Here is a 19476-nt window from a genome sequence, read left to right on the forward strand (position 1 = left end):
CAGGAGAGAAAGCCAATGAGTCATGTAAGGATTCAGGAAGTGGCCAGTGGGCCTGGAATAACAGGTAGAGGATTGGAACTGCCCAACCTTTGAGCTAATCACAGCACTTCAAAAATAAGCTTGTGTGTGTGTGTGTATGTGTGTGTGTGTGTGTGTGTGTGTGTGTGTGTGTTTCATTCAAGGATTCAAAGAGTTCCTGTGCACTATGATAAGGCAAGGTCATGTAAAAACTGTTGCTTTGAGCTTATAATGAATGTATTATAAATAAATAAACAATGCTTTGAACTTAAAATCAGTATCCTTACGTAACTCCTATTTTATGTAATGTAGTTGTGAATTTATACCTCCTTAGCTAGAAAGTTCTTTAGAAAATTGCCTCAGAGATAAATGTTACTTACACTATTCTGAGGAGTGGGCACATTCTATTCTTGATTCTAACTTTATTACATCTTTCCAGCAAGTAAAACTATCTCTAAAAACTTTCTTCCTTAAATTATTTGAACCAAATCAGGAATTCTATGGAATCATTATCCATATGTCTATATAACACCAGTACAAGGCAGTCCATCTTTGTAGGACTGCAGAGATCTGCTCAAAGGTGTGGGTCAGTACCTAGTGGCTGTTATATTTTTCCTTTTTTCTTTTTCTTTCCAGAGCTGGGGACCAAACCCAGGGCCTTGCACTTGCTAGGCAAGCACTCTACCACTGAGCTAAATCCCCAACCCCTGTTATATTTTTAATAATAACAGGAAAAGCGTATTAATAGGAGGAATCTTTCCTCAGATTTAATCTTCTCATCCTTGCCTGGAGAAGAGAATTCATTGTGGGTTTCAATCCATGGAGGAACCATCTCAGGAAGATCACCTGCTGGTTTTTAGCTTCTCCTAGATGGCTTTCGACAGCATGGCCTTGTTGGAGATGCCACTAGGGCTGGGCTTTGAAGTTTGTGAAGCTCATGCCATTCCCAGACAGCTGTCCCTCTCTCTGCCTCCTACTTCAACTGCTGCACAGGCTTCAAGTGTGCCTGTCTGTCTGCTGCCCTAGTGTCTGTCACATTGGTCATGGATTCTAACCGTCTACAACCGGGACCTCAAAAAAAAAACTTTTTTTTCTATTAGTTGCCTTCATTACGCCATGTCACACATTTGAAGGTCAAAGGACAACCTGAGAGAGTCAGCTTTCTCCTTCGTGTGGGGCCAGGGGTTGAACTCAGGTCACCAGATGTGCTGCCTGCTTATGTCACACAAACTAGAGCCAATTGGGAAGAGGGGACCAGAATTGTGAAACCGTGTGTGTGTGTGTGTGTGTGTGTGTGTGTGTGTGTGTGTGTGTGTGTGTATGTTGGGAAAACACCAATAATAATATATCTTGTAGAGTTCTAAATATGTACAGTAGTAAAATGAGGATAGCCACAGCACAGGAGGCAGGAGAGAGGAAATGTTGACCTGTTTTAAGGTTGTAGCATCAACAATAAATTTGTGTATGCGGAGGCAGGAGATCTTCCACACCCTGTGTTGGAAGTCCAAGACAAAGAGCTAAGGTGACCACTGGGAAGGATGAAAAACTGTGTAACGGAGAAGTGTCACATGGGAATGAAGAAAGGGAGCCAGGGAGGTGGCTCAGTGGTTAGAAATGCATAGCGATCTTACCGAGGGTCCGCCCAGTTCCCAACAAGCCCATCAGGGCTCCAGCTCCTGGGCTCTAAAGCCTCTCAAGTGACCTGTAGTCACACACGTGTACCTCCCCGCCACACACACAGACACTTAAAAACTTAAAAAGTAAATCCTAAAAAAAAAAAAGAAAGAAAGAAAAAAGAAAAGAAGAAATACCAGACATCAAATCCAGTTTTGAAAGCTCCTAGCCCCAGACTTAGAAAGTGAGCCTAAGAAAGCAGAATGAACAGTTAATAAGGAACAGACTTGGAAAGAGCCTTTTCAAATTAGAAATCCTATCACCTCATTGAAATGTTTTGAAGTTCCCAAAATATGAATCAATTTAAGTATTAAAATTACATGGCACTGATGAAGATATTTTTAATGAGACAAAAATATCTTAAGAAAAATTTAAAATGTAGTTAAATGTATGTATAAATTCTATTTACAAAACTCAGAAATGAAAGCTGAGTGGGATGTCATACCCATTTAATTCTAGACTTGGGAGGCTGAGACGAAGAGCTGCTGTGAGTTCTAGGCCAGACTAGGCTATAGTCTAATACTCTGTCTCAAACAAAGTAGAGAAAAAAATATCAGAAATGGAAATGGAAAAAAGTCTCCTTACATACAGGAACTAAACAGGAACTAAGGTTAAGATAAAGGGCAAGAATCGGAAGAGTTTACAGAAGGGACAAAAGCAGAATACACTGAGAGACATAATAGTGAGAGCGGGAACAACTTAATTGCTTTGAGTAAGGCATTAGCTATGCAAACTCAAAGCATTTCCTAGTCCCTGGTGAAGTGATCACAATGTTTGCTTGACAAGAAGTACACAACAAAAACAAACACGAGGGAATTGTCTGTAAGGTCACCTCACCATAGTGACTGCTAATTGCAACCTGTCTTGGTTAGCTGGTTTTATTGTTTTGGTTTTTTTTTTTTTTTTTTGTCTGCATTCATGGGGTGGGGTGGGGGGAACTGAGGGGAGGGTAATAGGATCCCCTGAAACTGTAGCTGCATACAGGTGTGATTGCTGCCAGTGCTCTTAACTGCCTAGCCACCTCTCCAGCCCTGGTAATCTGGTTTTGTATATGTAAAAACCTCAGGACTTCAGAAAGACCAAAGGACCAGAGGAATGTTCAGACATACAAGGGGTCTCTGAGAAGATTAATTGTGTTTCTATCTGAACCCACCAATCACATGGTAAATCCTTTCTGAAAAGCTGAAAAAAAAAACAGTATTGTTCCTCAGGCTCTCGGCTGGAGCTTGGGACCCTGACAAACGCACACATATACACAAGGAAGGAGGAGGAGGAGGAAGAGGAGGAGGAGGAGGAGGAGGAGGAGGAGGAGGAGGAGGAGGAGGAGGAGAAAGAAGAAGAAGAAGAAGAAGAAGAAGAAGAAGAAGAAGAAGAAGAAGAAGAAGAAGAAGAAGAAGAAGAAGAAGAAATTGAAGGATACACCTGAAGATGGAAAGATCTCCATGCATTGGAAGAATTAGTGTGAATGGCTGTCCTACCTACAACCTACAGAACCAATGCAGTCCACATCAAAATCCCAATGACATTCTTCACAGAATCAGAAAAAAGCAATCAGAAAAGTAACATAGAAGCACCAAAGACTCCAAATAGCAAAACCAAGTCTAACCAGAAAAAGCAAAGCTAGAGTCACCATGAGACCTGATCTCAAATTCCACTCCAGAGCCACAGTATTGGGAACAGCAAGGCCCTGCACAGACAGACATGAGGCCAATGCCTTAGAACAAAAGACACAGAAAACTCTCAGAGCCGCAGCTACCCACTCTTGGCAAAAGTGTCAAAAGCGTACGTTGGAGGGTCAGTGAGATGGTTCTGTGGGCAAAAGCTCTTGCCACACAAGCCTGGCCACTGAGTTCCAGTCCTGGTGCCCACAGAAAAGCATCTGTAAAATTAGTACTCCTGGGGATGGCAGGCAGAGGCAGGAGCTTTGTAAAGGAGCAGGAGCATTGCCAGGAAGCCTAGAACAGGCTGGGAAGCACAAATAACAGCGACCTTGTCTCAATGCAAGGCGGAAAGGAGAACTGTCATCCAAAGAGAAGTTCTGTTTCCAATGCGCCTACACTTACCTCTCCCTCTCTTTCTCGCTCCACCCACCCCTTCCTCCCTCCCCTATCTCTCCCTCACCTTCCCTCCTCTATCTCTTCCTCCCCCTTTCCTTCCCCCTCCCTCTCCCTCTCTGTCTCCCTCTCCCTCTCTCTCCCCCCTCTCCCTCCCCCTCCCCCATCCCATCCCTCTCTCCCAAGACACTACGTAATAGTTTTATTCAGCTGTAAAGAAAAACAAAATAGTGCCATTTGCAGGGAAATGGAAAGCACTGGCTATCCTTACAGGAGCAGACACAAGTCAACCTTAGGGAGTGTGAACAAATGTTGCAAGCCTTCTATTACTGGTATCCAGGTTTAAACCTAAGTGTAAAGATTCACGTGGTGTAAAAGTAGGAGGGGTGTGTGGAGGATGGGAGAGTTTAAAGAACAATGAAAAGCAGCAGTGTCCCTGGACGGCACAGAAAGCATACATCTACCAGGCACAGCCTGGGCCCCAGAAGCCTCGTCCACCATGCTGTGGGGCCACTCTGATCCCTTCTCCCACTCATGACCCAGTTGTATGACAATGGCTGCTGAAGTCATATATCTCCAGCTTCCCAGAGAATGGATCTGATGAATGAGCCATGTTCCTTGGGGAATAGCCAGTGGCTTCATGAAGAGGAACACACGTGCCAGTCCCTTTGCCTCTGGGAGAGAGCCGTGTACCATGGAGTCTGCACTGCGTGGTGGCTATTTCTTCCAGATCAGACCATGGCAGACCTGTCTGGCTCCTTCCCCAGCCCTCTCCCATTTCCCTTCATCCCCTGCTGGCTTTCCCTGAAGGCCGTTCTGTAAACCACCATCATGTTTTCAAAGCTGTTGAGATCCTTCTGGATGCACGGGATGATGCAGGGAGGGCAGATAACACAGCTTGTCCCTGCCCCTAATCCTCATAAAAGCCATGCTATGTACCTGCAGATGCTCCAAACCATTTTGAAAGTGTAGCCAAGAGATCTAAAAACTGAGACCAACTCCCAAGGACACTGCTTGAACTCTAAGACTTAGGCAAAGCATTGTTATCTACAGTTTGGGGGTTTTGTTGTTTTGTTTGTTTGTGTTTTGGCTGTGGTTTTGTTTGGTTTCCTTAGGGTATGCTGACACCCTTCTGTATCCTGACCTTCTGGGAACATTGCCTTTCACACAGCTACAGGGGAATAGTATGGACTGCTCACAGACATGGAGATAGGACATGCAGAGTCTTGATAAACCTTAATGTTACAAAGGGAGAGGTGGTTGTATCTAACCCTATGTTTTTGGTTTTGGTTTTAATATTTTTTCACCTTAGAAACTCTGGTATTCTCATTTTTGGACTGGATAACCCACATTATATTTTCAGCATAAACTCTATTAATGAAACACTTTAATGCATCAAAATGTACTATAAAATAAACTAGTCTGGATAGCAAAGAACTTGACAGGAAAAGAGGCATGTGATCTGCATGTAAATTGAAAATGTCCTATAATCCATTTACTGACCATCATGAGCACAGTCATCCACAGAGAACTGGCAAGAGTCTAGAAAATATGAACTTTTCCTTACCTTGGTGGGACGACTCTCTCCGCTCTTCACACAAATGAGATCACCACTCTTCTGCCTTGAGAAACACAGCTGGTTCATCAGTCAGTGGAACGTACCCAGTGTCTGCAAACAGTTCCAGACTACGGGATCTCCCAGCATCTGTTAACCGACTCTGCCCCTGACGTCATCGGAGGTATCAGGAACAAGCAGTGACATAACTTATGCATGACCTTGTGGTAGGGCCGCTGCTTTGTCTCAGAGATGAGACCTGGCTGAAAGCCCGAGAAGACAGCTCCTCTTAATCAACCTGACAAAACACGGCTCAACTACAGGTCTAAAAAAAATAGGGCTGTGGGCTACTGAAAGGAAATTATGTTCTGGGTTGTTGAAAGTCAGAAGGTGAACTACTGAGCGGTTTTATATGGTCTCTTCCTTTTGGTTCCTTCCTAGGTGAATTCCATATAAATCTGGTTGATGAGCAGACATCAGGCTCTTGTTTCTGGAGAACTAAGAAGAGAGGCTTAAATTGGAGAAAGAATACATTGAAATGTATTAGGCGTGTGTGTGTCCTCTATGTCACCTCAGAGAGCAATCTCATAATTTTAAATCTGTCTGTGCCTGTTTCTGTCTGTCTGTCTGCTTGTCAGTCTGTGTCTGTCTGTCTGGGATTCTATGTTGTCCTCAGACACAGTACTAGAATTACAAGCGTGCACCCCCACACTTGCCCTCCAATCTTGTCTTTAAAGGACAAGATTTTGACCTAAAAATACAATAGGGGAGCTGGAGAGAGGCTCAGTGGGTAAGGAGACTCGCTGCACTTGCAGAGGGCCTGAGGTCATTGCCAGCACCCAAATGGCAACTGGAAACTACCTGAACCTTCAGTTAGTACAGTACCTGTTGTCCCAGCATGGGGACCCGAATTAGGATCTCTAACGCTCAGAAAGAAAAGCAGGTGCAGGGCCTGGACAGAAGCTCGGTAGTTAAGAACACTTGTAGCACTGGGCTGGAGAGATGGCTCAGTGGTTAAGAGTCACCTGCAGTGACTTGATGTGCCAGGGTAGGGTGATACCCAGGGGCCTCCACCTTCTCAGAGAAGGGGAGGGAGAATGAAGGGAGGAGGTGTGTGTTGGGGGGGGCCTTGGAGGAGGGGGATGATATTGGGATGTAAAGTGAATAAATAAATAAACGAAAATTTGAACAGACCATCCAAAAAGGCACTCTACTTTATTGTGTAAAATATTCAATCTCAATTGGGGGCTTCTATCCTGCCTTTGATCATTCAGTTCCAGGATAAAAGACATACAACTTTTATTATTTATAATAATCCTTTATCAGCACTAAAGCTGATAGATACTACCCTCTATGCTATTAGAATCTATTTTCCTATCTACAACACTTATTTATTACTTTGTTTCATTTGGGCTGCTCTTAACTCTGATTGGCCAGCCCTCGGGTCCATGATTTTAAGATTCTTACCCCATGGTAAGACTCTCTTCTCTCCACCTTCCTCTCCCTCTGTGGTTCTCTTTCTGACCCCAAGCCCGGGAACCCTAGACCCTGCCTATGTCTCTTCTGCTCAGCTATTGGCTGTCGGCATCTTTACTTAACCAATGGTTTTAAATTAAAGAGCGAGGTCACATTATACATGCAGATTCTCTCATTCCTGAGAGCAGCCAGGCCTCGGGGACCAGTACTTATCATTACAGTGTTCATCGAAAGATCAAGCCTCAACACCGCTCAGCAGACACAGATCACCCCACCTAGTAGGTAAAGAGCACACACATAAAATATTTCTATAAACTACAGACCATGCTGCACATCAAATCTCAATAAATAAAAGGATTGAAAACACGTGAAGCATTTTTCTATGACCAATTTAAATTGTGGATCAACAACAGAAGAAAATTAAAACACATCATGGCGGTTTGAATGAGGATGTCCCAATAGACTGGTGTACTTGAACAGTTGGTCCCTGGTCGGTGGTGCGGTTTAGGGAGGTTGTGGAACCCTTAGGAAGTAGAGTCTTGCTGGAGGAAGTGTATCACTGAGGGCGGACTTTGAGTGCTTACGGTCTCCTACACTTCCTGTTTACCGTGCACTTCCTGCTCGTAGTTAAAGACATGATCTCTCAGGTCATTTCCTCTTCCACAGCTCCTGCTGCTTGCTGCAACGCCTCTCCACCATGATGGTCTCTTATCTCTCAGAAAACTGAAGCTGAGATAATTTTTCCTTCTATAAGCTGCCGTGGCCAAGTATATTTTTGATTAATTAAATAATTTATGCATTTACTTTACATCCAGACCGGTCAAAGTGTTTTACCACAGCATCAGAAAAGGAACTAATTCAGACATAAATAAACACAATAACCTACGGTCAGAGAAGAAACAACATAGGCATTCCCTTTGTATGTGTGTATTAAAAAGGTTGCAAACTTGAACTATGTGTCTGAAGATGACTTACCTTGAATAGGGAGTGAGTCAACAAGATTGTAATATTTATATTTTAAATCATCAAATATTTATACCAATAAAGTTACAGGAGGTGTAAACTGAAGTAACAGCATGCTAGCTCAGGAAGGCACTTTATTTTCTTAACCAGATACAAAAAGTCTATGTTTACAAGCCTGAGTCTACAACTGAACTACCAGCCCTTTAGAAACCTCTATCTATGTCATTCTTGCAAGCTAGTCTACATTTCTCTTGAGCTCCTCCAACCCTAAGGGGCCCGTTGCTCTCTTTCCTAGAATACTATTTAACCTGCGTCCTGCACTCTGCTTCTCTCCTCTTCCTGCAAACCCAAAGACAGGATCCCCCTCCTACCCAGAGCTTCTTCCACAGACTCTTCTGAGTCAAAAGAACAGAGAGCTCTCAAAAGTCCCATTGCTGTCAAAGTTTCTAGCTCCTTCCCCTACACCCTCGGCAGGCTGAACCGTGTCACCATCATGGTGGGGATGCTCCAAGCCAAGTCAGTAGGGGCTAAACCATTTCACCTTTATGGTGGGGTAGCTCAAGGCCATCCAGTTGAATTTGTCTCAGGTCATAGAGCAAGGCCACAAGACCTCTCCCAAACAGCTTGCCTTAAAGTAGGTATGAACCTTCTCCTCTTTAGCCTTCTTATCTATGGAGGCTTTGGGGACACAACAGCTGCATCCGACATCTAATTAGCCTGTATATTTTGCTAACAATAGGTTTTCTTTCTACAATGGTCAAATATCCTGCAACACAGGATAGCTTTGCCATACAAATTCTACTCTCTTCCTAACAAAAATATTAATTTTATTTATTTTCAGTTATGCAAGCTCACCATCTAAATGTGATAGCTTTGTGTTTATACTGAGTTTATGACATGCCAAGCATGTGCTGGGAAGTGTTAGATACCACTTAATCTCCACAACTATCTCATCATCCAGCCATAGCCATGTCATGAGACACTTAGGGAGTAAATTGCTGGAGCTAGGAGACTGGTTCAGGCTTGGCTGACCTCAGAACCCTCATAGCCTTTGGCTCTCTGTGATGTTGTGTGTGCAAAGTCACACATCCTCACATTGTCACCTTCAGATGAGGGTGGCACCGAGTCCTGTCATCCTTATGAAAATGTCCTCATGACTTTCAAATGGTATCGGTCCAAAATCCAGATCCTGGTTTTGCAGCTCAAAGCTCTTCTCTATGCTGAGTTCTGGGTGACCCAGAGGATACACTGGGAAATCTAGTTAACTTGAAGTAGTAGGAGAATAAAGAAAGGGACAGGCTCTTGAGTGGAGGGTACTGTCAGCTGTGGGGCTGGAGCTTTGGGAGAGGTGATCATGGGTATTTATGGAGGGACCAGGGCTACTGGCTCCTCCTTCTGAGTATGTGTGTTCCTATGCACTCCATACAAGATCAATTTCCCAGGTGTGTCTGTTCCTGACACTTTACTGAAAGAAGTCTGTGGTGGTTTGAAAATGGACCTCACAGGCTCATAGATGTAAATGCTTAGTCTTTAGGTGATACTTGACAGGGATTAGGAGGTGTGGCCTTGGAGTGTGGTCTTGTTGGAGTGTGGTCTTGTCTTGTTGGAGTGTGGCCTTATTGGAGGAAGTGTGTCACTGGGGCTGGGCTTTGGGTTTCAGATGCTCAAGCCAGGCCCAGTGTCACTCTCTCTTCCTGCTCCTTGCTTATCTGGATGTAGAATCCTCAGCTACCTTTCCAGCACTGTGTCTCTCTGCATGCTGCCCTACCACCCGCCCATGATGACAATGGACTAAAACCTCAGAAACCGTAAGTCAGCTCCAATTAAATGTTTTCTTTTAAAAGAGTTGCTGTGATCATGGTGTCTCTTCACAACTTTAGAACATTAAGACAAAGTCTATTCCAGGAATTGTCTGCTACATATAAAACTATTTTCCTGTTGTGGTAAAAATAAAAAAAAGGGGTGGAACCGGTTCCTGCGCGTACCTTCTCTCTGCAGTTCTTGGCTCTGGCAGGCCGTTGAAACTAACACTAATTTATCTCCGTGGCTCCACGTGGCTCCCATCTACTTTCTGACCCGCTGTCTGAGAGCCATTCCAACGTGACACCCTGTCAGGCTGCCCTATTCTCGCTCACAGCTCTCTTGGCTGGTTTCCACCACGCCAGGTCTACACATCCCAATTCCATGGCAGGCCTGGTGTATACTGCCACCATATACTCTCATGAACTCAATTAAGTCGCCACATGAAAGAATACATCACACAATATTCTCTGATCTAATTCATAAGATGCGATTTGCCCATCTAGACAATACCAAATCCTGTACACACCCATCCCTTAAGAATAGTCATAACAACCTGTATATGTACAGAGGGAAATCTTAACATCCGATGCCATGTTTTCTCAGCTCCCTTCCCCTCGCTTCCCCCTTGATTTGGCCTCCTCTGCCTCTCTAAAACTTTTATCCCGCCCATCCTTCCTTCTTGTCCAATGACAGGCCTCGTTCTCTCTTGTACTTGCCTTCACCTGCATAATGAACCTACATTTTCCCTTCAAGGGTCTCTTCTCTGCTGAACAACTTCAAGTTGTTATTACTAAGGGGCCGACACCCTCTGGGGGGGGGACAGCCAGAGCCAGGATGAGTGAACTGGGCAGGGAAAGCATATTTAAAACACGTACCATCCACGTGTGCCCTAGGTTGCTTTCTGTTGCTGTGATTAAAGTCCTGGCCAGGAGCAGCATGAACAGAAAGGGGTTTGTTTGATTACACATCCCAACCATAGTCCATCATGAGGGAGAGCGGAGCAGGAACCTTAAGGTAGGAACAGAATTAGAGGTCGTGGGAGAAAGCTGCTATGTCTCTCTTCTTGTGGCTCACTGGGTTTGCTTTAAGTACAAAACAGGACCACCTGCCCGAGGCTGACACTGCCCACTGTGGGCTGGGATCTTCCATACCAATCATAAATCAAGAAAAATGTCCCCACAGAACAATATTATGAAAGCATTTGAGGTTCCCTCTCCCAGATGACTTTAGCCTGTGGTGGGTTGACAAACTAACACTTGGCCAGCTTTCTGTCCCTGCAGCCAATAGCCAAGATAAGATCATAAAGACAAGGGGTTATTCTGCACCTCGGTTCTGGGCTGTGACTGCAAGGTGGTATCATGGTAGGAACACGTTACAGAGCCAAACACACTCACCCAGCCACCAGCCAGGGAATAAAAAAGAAGAGGGGTTGGGCTACCTCCAAAGGAGAAGACGTGCCTAATTCCCAAAAGGTCCAGATTAGGGGTAAAAGCATGCATGTATTGGCCAGAACATACACATCCATGTGGCCAGGACTAATTCAAAGGGGGATGAGAAGTCTACATCTCAGACAGAGTCACACTTCTGTAAGATGACAAGATGGCTTGATGTTGTCCCACGCCTTGTCTCTAAGTAACAGCAGCTGGAAAAGTGAACGACTTTCCATGATTCAGTGTCAGATTGGGGAGTTTTGTGTTATTTTTCTGTGCCACCGCTCACGTGACAAAAGGGACAAGAGTGGCCCCGTTAGTGTAGACCTGATTTCCATTCCCCTCAGTGTTAGTCTCTCTGGTCCCTCAGGAAATGGTGCCCGAGGGGGAAAGACATCACTAAGAAAAACAATGGTGAACAAAAGCCAAAATGAACAAACAAAAATGATGTAGTATTGGGCTAAAGATGTGCTCAACTGGTATAATGCTTACTTAGCACGCACACAGCCCTGGGTTCGATCCCCAGCACTAAATAAATCCAGGATGTGCCTATGGTACATGAGCAGAGGGAGGGAAAGAGGGAGGGAGGGAGGGAGTACAGTCACAGTGTATTCAGTAGATAAGGAGAGTAGGGTGGAGAGAGGCCCCACAGTGTTACCCTCCCCATCCACCCACCCACCCCCCAACCCCGCCCCCATCCTAAAAGCTAATTTAAAAATGTGAAGCTTGGGTCTGGTGGGGGCATTTATGAGTGGAGTGTTGAGATGGTCATAGTACCAAAGTTGACTTCCTCAGGCAAAGGGACAAAAATCCTTTAAAGAACAAATCTGCCACCACTCAGAAGGGGAAGCTGAAGTCCAGCGAGGGGCGGGCGAGTGGCAGGATGCTGGAGAATTACAGGACCTGTGAAGAGTCCAGGGCTTGCCTGGATCCTGTATGGAGCTGACTCAGGCAGAGTCCAAAGGAGCCCTCCTTGGCACTGCACCACCCCGGACTCAGTAGATGACTGTTTGACAGCCCCCCCCCCCCCCCCCCGGGAACAGATCGGAAGGGAAGCAGGGCTTCACTTGGACACAGGATGGGACCGTAGAATTTCAGTTTTTATTTATTTTGAGACAGGGCTTCGTGTAGCCCAAGCTGGCCTCGAATTTACTAAGTACTTGAGGACGACCTTGGATACACGATCTTTCCTCCTCTACCTAGTGCTAGGATGAGAAGCGTGCTTTTACCGTACTCAGATCGAACCCAGGGCTCAGTGCTAGCTAAGCAGGCACTCTACCGACTGAGCGACATCCCGTGCCTGGATCTTTTGTTTCATCCACCAAATCTGATTTTGAACTAGGTGGAAGACCCAAACAGGGGTCGGAAAGGGATATTTGCAGGCTATGGCGCAGCTGGAATCATTTCCCTTGGTTTCTCCACCGCAGTTCGCTACTACTGCAGCTACATCTGCGCTTCTTGCCACCGGCCTCTCGCTGAGTGGCGGACGGGGCGGGCCCTGCTTGGGAGCTCCAGCCGCAGCAGCCCGCAGACCTGCCCCGAGCGCCGCGCGGAATCACGGTCGTGGGCGGGGCGCCGGCGGTGGGCGCGGCGTCCGGGTGGCGCTCGCCACTCGGGCGGTGGCGCGGGCGCCCAGGGCAGACACCAGGATAATCCGGAGGCGCGGCCCTGGAATTGGGCAGACAGCGGGACTGAGACTGAAGCTGGGGCAGTGAGCACGCGGAGCCGCCGTCCCTTGGACTACGGCTTGTGGCGGCTGCGGGGCGCGCTGCCCTTCGCCATGTACACCTTCGTGGTGCGCGACGAGAATAGCAGCGTCTACGCCGAGGTCTCCCGGCTGCTGCTGGCCACCGGCTACTGGAAGAGGCTGCGGCGGGACAACCCCAGGTTCAACCTGATGCTGGGCGAGAGGAACCGACTGCCTTTCGGGAGACTAGGTAAGCCTTTCCCTCGTGGCCGCTGCGCGCATGAATCGGAGAGCCAGCGCTTTTGTTTTTTAAGGTCATTAATCTTCCCCAGGCGCGAGCTCGCCCTAGAAGATCTAAAACGGGTCCAGCAAGACCTAAACCGGTAGCTGGATTCGGAACGGAGTCTGGGTGCGGTTGCCCTATCTGCTGACAGTGACCTATCCCTGCACCCGGGGTGTCGGCCTGGTTCCTTGGGCCCACAGCAGTCATCTTGTAGCTTTCTGCCACCCAGGATTCCGCCCTGTGTGGTTTGGGCATGGAGGGGCAGTTGTTGAAACCACGGAGGCTTGTGTTACCTGGAGGCCCAGATGAACCGGCAAGGAATTTGGGGAAAATTCACTGACTTCCCCAAAGCAGGAGCTTCTAGGGAAGTTGGGGGGTGGGGAGCTGTTCCATTTCAGACCTTTCCTTTAGCTGCACCAAAAGTGTGCATTTGCAACTGTGCATCTAGTGATGTTTTCTTACATGATCTTGGGAGACTTTTGCTCTCCTCATCCACACGGCCAAAGCTGACTTGGTACCACTCTATCCACATACTTTCATGTAGGAAGGGACAGCAACTCCCCTTTAAATGATGTAATCTAGAAGTTGGCCTGATGGGTTCAAGGAGCATCCACACACTTAAACTTGGTCTCATGGTCCCTTCACTGCATAGTCATCTGGGGAGGGCCTGCCTTTCTCTGGGTGGCTTGTTCTTGTACAGAATTTCACTTGGGGGTAGGATCATTTGTATTCCAAGGACAGAAGGGGACAGGGGCATCTCTACCTTAGAGAACACCCCAGAGAGTAATGTCCCATGTCCTGAAGAGGGGCGGTTTTTCAGAAATAGGTATGGTCAGAGATGGATGAGACTGCACTGAAAGCAGTTCGTTTGGAATTAACTGGCTATTTGGCGAGCTTACATAGTGCCTTTGGGTGACATTATAGTCATACCAAGATATGATGACTTAATTGGAATGCAGTATGTTAAGGCTTAATCTTACTGACATAGTTCAGGGACAACTTTTCATTATTACACAAGTTTATACTCTAACATGGTGGCTCCATGGAGTGGCGATTGGAAGCCTCAGAAATCGCAGAATAGAAAATGTACTTGGAAACTGATGTCCTTGTGGTAGCCAGATTCCTCCAGAAGGACTCAGCATAGAAAGTCCCAGAAAACTAAGTTCCCCGAGAGGAGTGCAGGAGTGGCTGACGAGTTTCTCCTTACTTTATCGCTTCCCTTCCTGACTTTCTGACTCCTCTTGGCACTTGACAATCCCAGGTGGGAAGAACTTAGGTAGAACACACCAAAAGGCTCTGCTCAGCCTGGGGTGGGGATAGCTGGCCTTGTTGGTGTGCTGACAGGTAGAAACCTTAACAGGATCTCAGTCCTGAGAAGGCAACACGCAATTACAGATGACCGACAGACATTTTATTTTTATGGAAAAGGTGTATCCTCTAATTAAAATGGTTCTACCCCCTTGCTGTTGGGAGAGTTCTCCTTCTGTAAAGTGGGCTGCATAAAACCCAAGGAGAAAGTACCGAGAGTCAGGTTCAGGCACTGGAAGGCTGGGGCCAATGGGATGAGAAGGTACCAGGTCAACAGGGCCTTGGGCCTGTCTTCCCCAAGGAGATTGTGCAAACCAGATAATTAATTAATTATTGTTACTGTTGACATCCAACTCAAAGTCTCTTTTAAAAATCTTACTTTTTGTTGCAAAGCATTTTGTTAGGGGTTAAATTTATTTTAATAAAATGTATTGTATCATTTTATTTCTAATCATTTATTTGTATTTATTTCATTTTATCATTGTGGAGCTTGAACCAAGGTGGGGATTGAACCCAAGGCCCCCATATTTGCCGAGGATGCACAGTACTGCTAAGCTACACTCTAAGCATCCAGGATAGAAGGATAAAAGGATTTCTGTAGTAAGCACTATTAAAATGTCTCCTTGTGGGATACGTACAGAGAAGTTCTCAGGGCTTCTGATGGTCTTCCCACTACCTTCTCTCACTTCTTAGTGGCTTCTCGAAGCTCCTTGAAGTAGATAGGCCATACTCTGCTGCCTTCTTTGATATTTGGAGACCGTGAGGTCGGGGATAGATGTGTGGCTGTGTTCAAGTAGCCTTGCTCAACAGACTGCAAGCTTGTGTGTGTTAAGCCCAGAGAGGACTATGCTAAGGGCCAAGGAGATATGAGAAAGAGAACACCCAATGCCCTTCTAATAAGAAAAAGGGAGCCACCTCACAGCTGACCTGCAGGTCAGTATTCATGTTTCAGTATTGAGAGTAGATACTGAGTGGGGCCTTGGAACAGAGAAACACAAGTACTCCACGGTTGACAAGGAGCCTCAAGTGAGACACAGGGAAGCTGGTATGATATATCTGTCCTGTGCACTCTGCTACTGACACTGTCACTCCGCACCTGCTGTTTCCCTTCTGAGTCTCTTCTTTCCTTGTAGGTCACGAACCTGGGCTGGCACAGCTGGTGAACTACTACAGGGGGGCGGACAAACTGTGCCGCAAAGCTTCCTTAGTGAAGTAAGTGTTCCACAAGACCTCTGTTGTTGGTGTTTTGTATAAATGGTTTCATCCTGAAGCACATCCTTAAGCCAAGATAAGGCATTGTTGTAAAGAAAAAGAAAATCTTTACTGTTTTAAAACCAACAGATAGCGGGGCTGTGGCCTCCTCTAGGGTGCTTTGATTACAGTTTAAGGCGTTGCTGTGTATGTCCTAAAGCCCGGCTGTCTCCTAGGTGAGGCTCCCTAGAAGCAGAGCCTAGCTCTCAGGAAGGCAGTTCTAGTGTAAGTGATTTCTTGGAAGATTTTCAAGGCAAACCCATCTGTAGTCAAGGTGGGGGGGAGGGGGGAAGGCAAGTGAGGAGCCAAGCAAAGCAGTGGCTTTAGCTTTCCCTTGGTGTTCTGACATGGATGACAGACACCTCAGAGTTGTCACATCTTGAGACAGAGTGACTGAACATCTGCTACAGTGTCAGTCAGGTGCAGTTCTACTTTTTCTTGGCATTTGCTCATCTAGAAACTTTTCCACCCTCTCTAATTGTAGGGAAAGGGTGGGGTGTGGAATAAGTTGCCAGGCATTTCTGGTCTCCGTAGAAAAATGTGCAAGCCATCCTCAGAAGACTCTCAGGCAGCTAGGGATCCCTGAGATATTCAGACAGAGTGCAACATGGTCATCTCCACCACCCATCCCTGAGCCCATAGGGGTGTGGCTAGTATCACGAGGATGGTGCTCTAAGTTAGAACTGAGCAGTGTGTAGTGACTGAGATCCAGGGTCTGCAGCTTGGGGTTATCCTCAGCTCTTTGAAGAATCCTATTAACAGGCAAATCTTTTCATCCCTCTAAGCCTGAATACCTCCTTCGTAAAGCAATTATGAGATTTAAACCAGGTGACATGTAAGAGTGGATGCAGCACAAAGGCCTGGCACCTCGTGGGAGTTTGCGCTTTGACATCTTGGGTGTAATGGCAGTGACTACCTAGTCTCGTTGCTTTTATTATTGCCATTTTCAGGTGGACGCTCTCGGTCTTGTCCCCAAGATCAGGGCTATGGTAGGTCTCCTGGGCTCTTTCTCTGAAATTCAAAAGCATGTCTGAGTAGTCAAATAGCCTTCAGGTAAAGAGGCACTGGGAGATGGGATTCCATGCAAAATGCTCTTTTCTTGCTAATGTTCCTGTTGGACTTAAGAGGTTGGGTGGCTCTCCTGGCATTTCTGTTTTCTTGGGATGCGCTGGTTCTAGTATCTTCCTCATTTCTCTGGGATGGCTTTTCATGATTTAGCATCAACTCCTAAAACAGAGTAAAGCTTGCTGCAGTCTTTGTGTAATGTGTTCTTTTTGTGTTTAGAATGTAAAAGGCCAAGGCCGGAGAGATGGCTCAGTCGTTGAGAGGACATGTACTGTTCTGTCAAAGTACCTGTGTTGAGAGCCCAGCACACAGCTCACAATTATTCTGACTAACTCCAGGGCATCTGCAGCCTCATCTGGCCACTGTGGCCACCTACTCTCATTCGAATGTGAGCACGCCCACACAGACACATTAAAGACAAAAGTAGAATTCTGCTTTCATAAGTAGGAAGCAGAGGATGCTATAAAAATAATGGTGCTTTGCATATTTGCATATTCAACAGCTGTAATGAGTCAGAGGATGCAGGGCTAGAGTCATGACCAATTCTATTACCCTGGTCAGCACCACCCTGAATCCCAGTGTCCCATCTGGAAAATGGGTTTACGCAGTACCTACTCTGACCCACAGTCACATAGGAAATTATCTGTGATGGCATCTTGAAAAATGGTGATATGACCCGTGCTGGGTGACTGTTGTGACCGTTAGCAGCAACTTCCAGTGTTCTACAAGGTTCCATAGCAGCTCCTGGAGATGCTGGCTCCCTTTCGCAGTGTGTACCTCTGCCGTGATTGTATATGGGTTGAAGGGATGCTAGACAGTTAGAAGTGTGATCTCCCTCATTTTGCGGGCTAGAAGTGACAGAAAGAAAGAACAGGTTGTCGAAGGTACAGCATAGAACCCAGTGCAGGCACCAGGAAGCCCTCTCAGACATGCCTGGCCAGACTGTTCTGTTTGTACAGTTAGAGCTTTCTTTGCTCAGTATGAACTGCCATGGCCTCAGAGTGTATATTGTTTGAAAAACTTATGTCCACATTAACTGTTCCAACCATCTGTCCTCTCATTACCTTATTATTGGATTTAAAGGGGTATTGAACCTACCGAAAAGCAACTTTCAAATTTTTAGTTTGCTTAGCTAACGTTCACAACATCATTCCAAGAAAAATTTTCTGCATTTTGTTACATGATAAAAATATGTAAAATTCATGATTGTTAAGTGTTATGAAGTTGGATAATACATATTATCATACCTGTATGGGTAGATCATAAAGTCTTTTTTTCCTTCCTTGAGCTGTCAACTTAGCTCATATGTGTATAATATGAATTTATGTGAGTTTTTTTTTATAACTGCCATTTAAAAGACTAAAAAATATTGAATGAAATAATGGCTTGCTGAGTGAAAATACCGACTTGGCAAGTATCTTTAATTCAAGAAAATATTAGTTGGAGTTAGTACAGGAAAAAGCTTTCATCTCTCCATCAGAGCCCATCGTCAGAGAACATTCATTAAGTTCACTGTCTTCTGTTTGATTTTTTTTCCCCAATGGTTTCCTGAATTGGTGGTGATTCATCATGACATGACATTTGCAAGTGGGTCCTGAGCCATTCCAGCAGCTGCAGCCATGATACTTTTTATAGAGTGGGCCTCAGAAAGCTGAGAAAGGAAATGTTTCCAGTTTGTATAGTCAGGTGCAGGGAAGCAAATGTTTCCAGTAGGTACCATATGCTGCTATGCAGTTTAAAAGGAAACATTCACACCCCACAAATCCACATTTTAACCCAGCCTTGAAGTTCTGTCTGTTATGACAAAGTCATTTTTACATGTAGACGAAATTCTTTGCCAGATTCAAAATATTAAAAGATACCTACAGCACAAGTTCAACATTGTTTAGGCCAGTGGTTCTCAACCTGTGGGTCTCAACCCCTCTGAGGGCCAAATATCAGATAATGTTGCCGCATTAAGAAGGTTGAGAAACACTGGTTTAGGCTGAACTTTGACGATGTTTTTTTCTGTATAAGCAAAGTATTAATTTGTCTGCTTTTGTCATAACTTATCTAAGACTAAAGAAATATTTTAAGATTTTTTTCAGTTTGTTTTTGATGTTAGAGTTGTAGCCAACGGCTGCTTGGAGATTAACTCTAAAACTTGAGAAGTAACTTAGTTAGGATTACTATTGCTAGGATGAAACCCCATGACCTAAAGCAACTTGGGAAGGAAAGGGTTCATTTGGCTCATGGTTCCACTTTGTAGTAGATCATGGAAGGAAGCCAGGACAGGAACTCAACAGGACAGGGACCTGGAGGCAGGAGCTGAGGCAGAGGCTGTGGAGTGGGCCTGCTTACTGACTTGCTCCTTATGAGTTTCTAAGCCTGCTTTCTTAAATAACCTAGGACCACCAGCCCAGGGATGACCCCACCCACAGTAGGCTGGCCCTCCTACATCGGTCACTAACTAAACAAATGCCCTACAGCCAGATTTTACCACAGGGTCATTTTCTCAGTGGAGGCTCCTTCCCCTCAGATGACTCCAGCTTGTGACAAATTGACATAAAATTGGCTAGTACGCCATCTTTTCAAGTTTTTTTTTCCCCATAAAGTAATTCATTTCATCATCCATCCATGTACAATGGTTTTCTCTTTGTGTAAAAATGATAGCTATTCTATGGCTGACTGAAGTTACAAGTTTAGGTCTTGTTAAAAAAAAAGTTGTTGGCAGGCCAAGGACTGTAGCTCAGTTGTACAAGGCTTTCCTGGATGTGGGAGTCCGTGGGTTCTGTCCTCAGCACTGCAAGGGGAAAATTGTCTAAGAATGTTTTTGTTCAAGGATTGGAGAGATGGTTCAGTGGTTAAGAGAACACACTGCCCATCCAGGACTAAAAGATTTGGTTGCCAGCACCCACAAGGGCAGGTCA

General features: G+C 45.6%; 1 protein-coding gene across 3 annotated transcripts in view; it reads left to right on the forward strand.

The window, feature by feature from the left end:
- Positions 1 to 12555: 12555 nt before the first annotated feature.
- Positions 12556 to 19476, forward strand: part of Ttl (tubulin tyrosine ligase) — a 29734-nt gene continuing 22813 nt past the window's right edge. Inside the window, exons 1-2 of one of the 3 annotated variants that reach the window (XM_039104213.2) lie at positions 12556 to 12910; positions 15385 to 15463. In XM_039104213.2, the coding sequence (XP_038960141.1) occupies positions 12754 to 12910; positions 15385 to 15463 (236 nt within the window). In that variant the 5' untranslated portion in view covers positions 12556 to 12753. The remainder of the gene's footprint in view (positions 12911 to 15384; positions 15464 to 19476) is intronic. The other 2 variants (XM_006234946.5, NM_138536.2) reach the window with 2 other exon arrangements.

Source organism: Rattus norvegicus, chromosome 3 (genome assembly GCF_036323735.1).
Source record: "Rattus norvegicus strain BN/NHsdMcwi chromosome 3, GRCr8, whole genome shotgun sequence".
Taxonomy (NCBI): domain Eukaryota; kingdom Metazoa; phylum Chordata; class Mammalia; order Rodentia; family Muridae; genus Rattus; species Rattus norvegicus.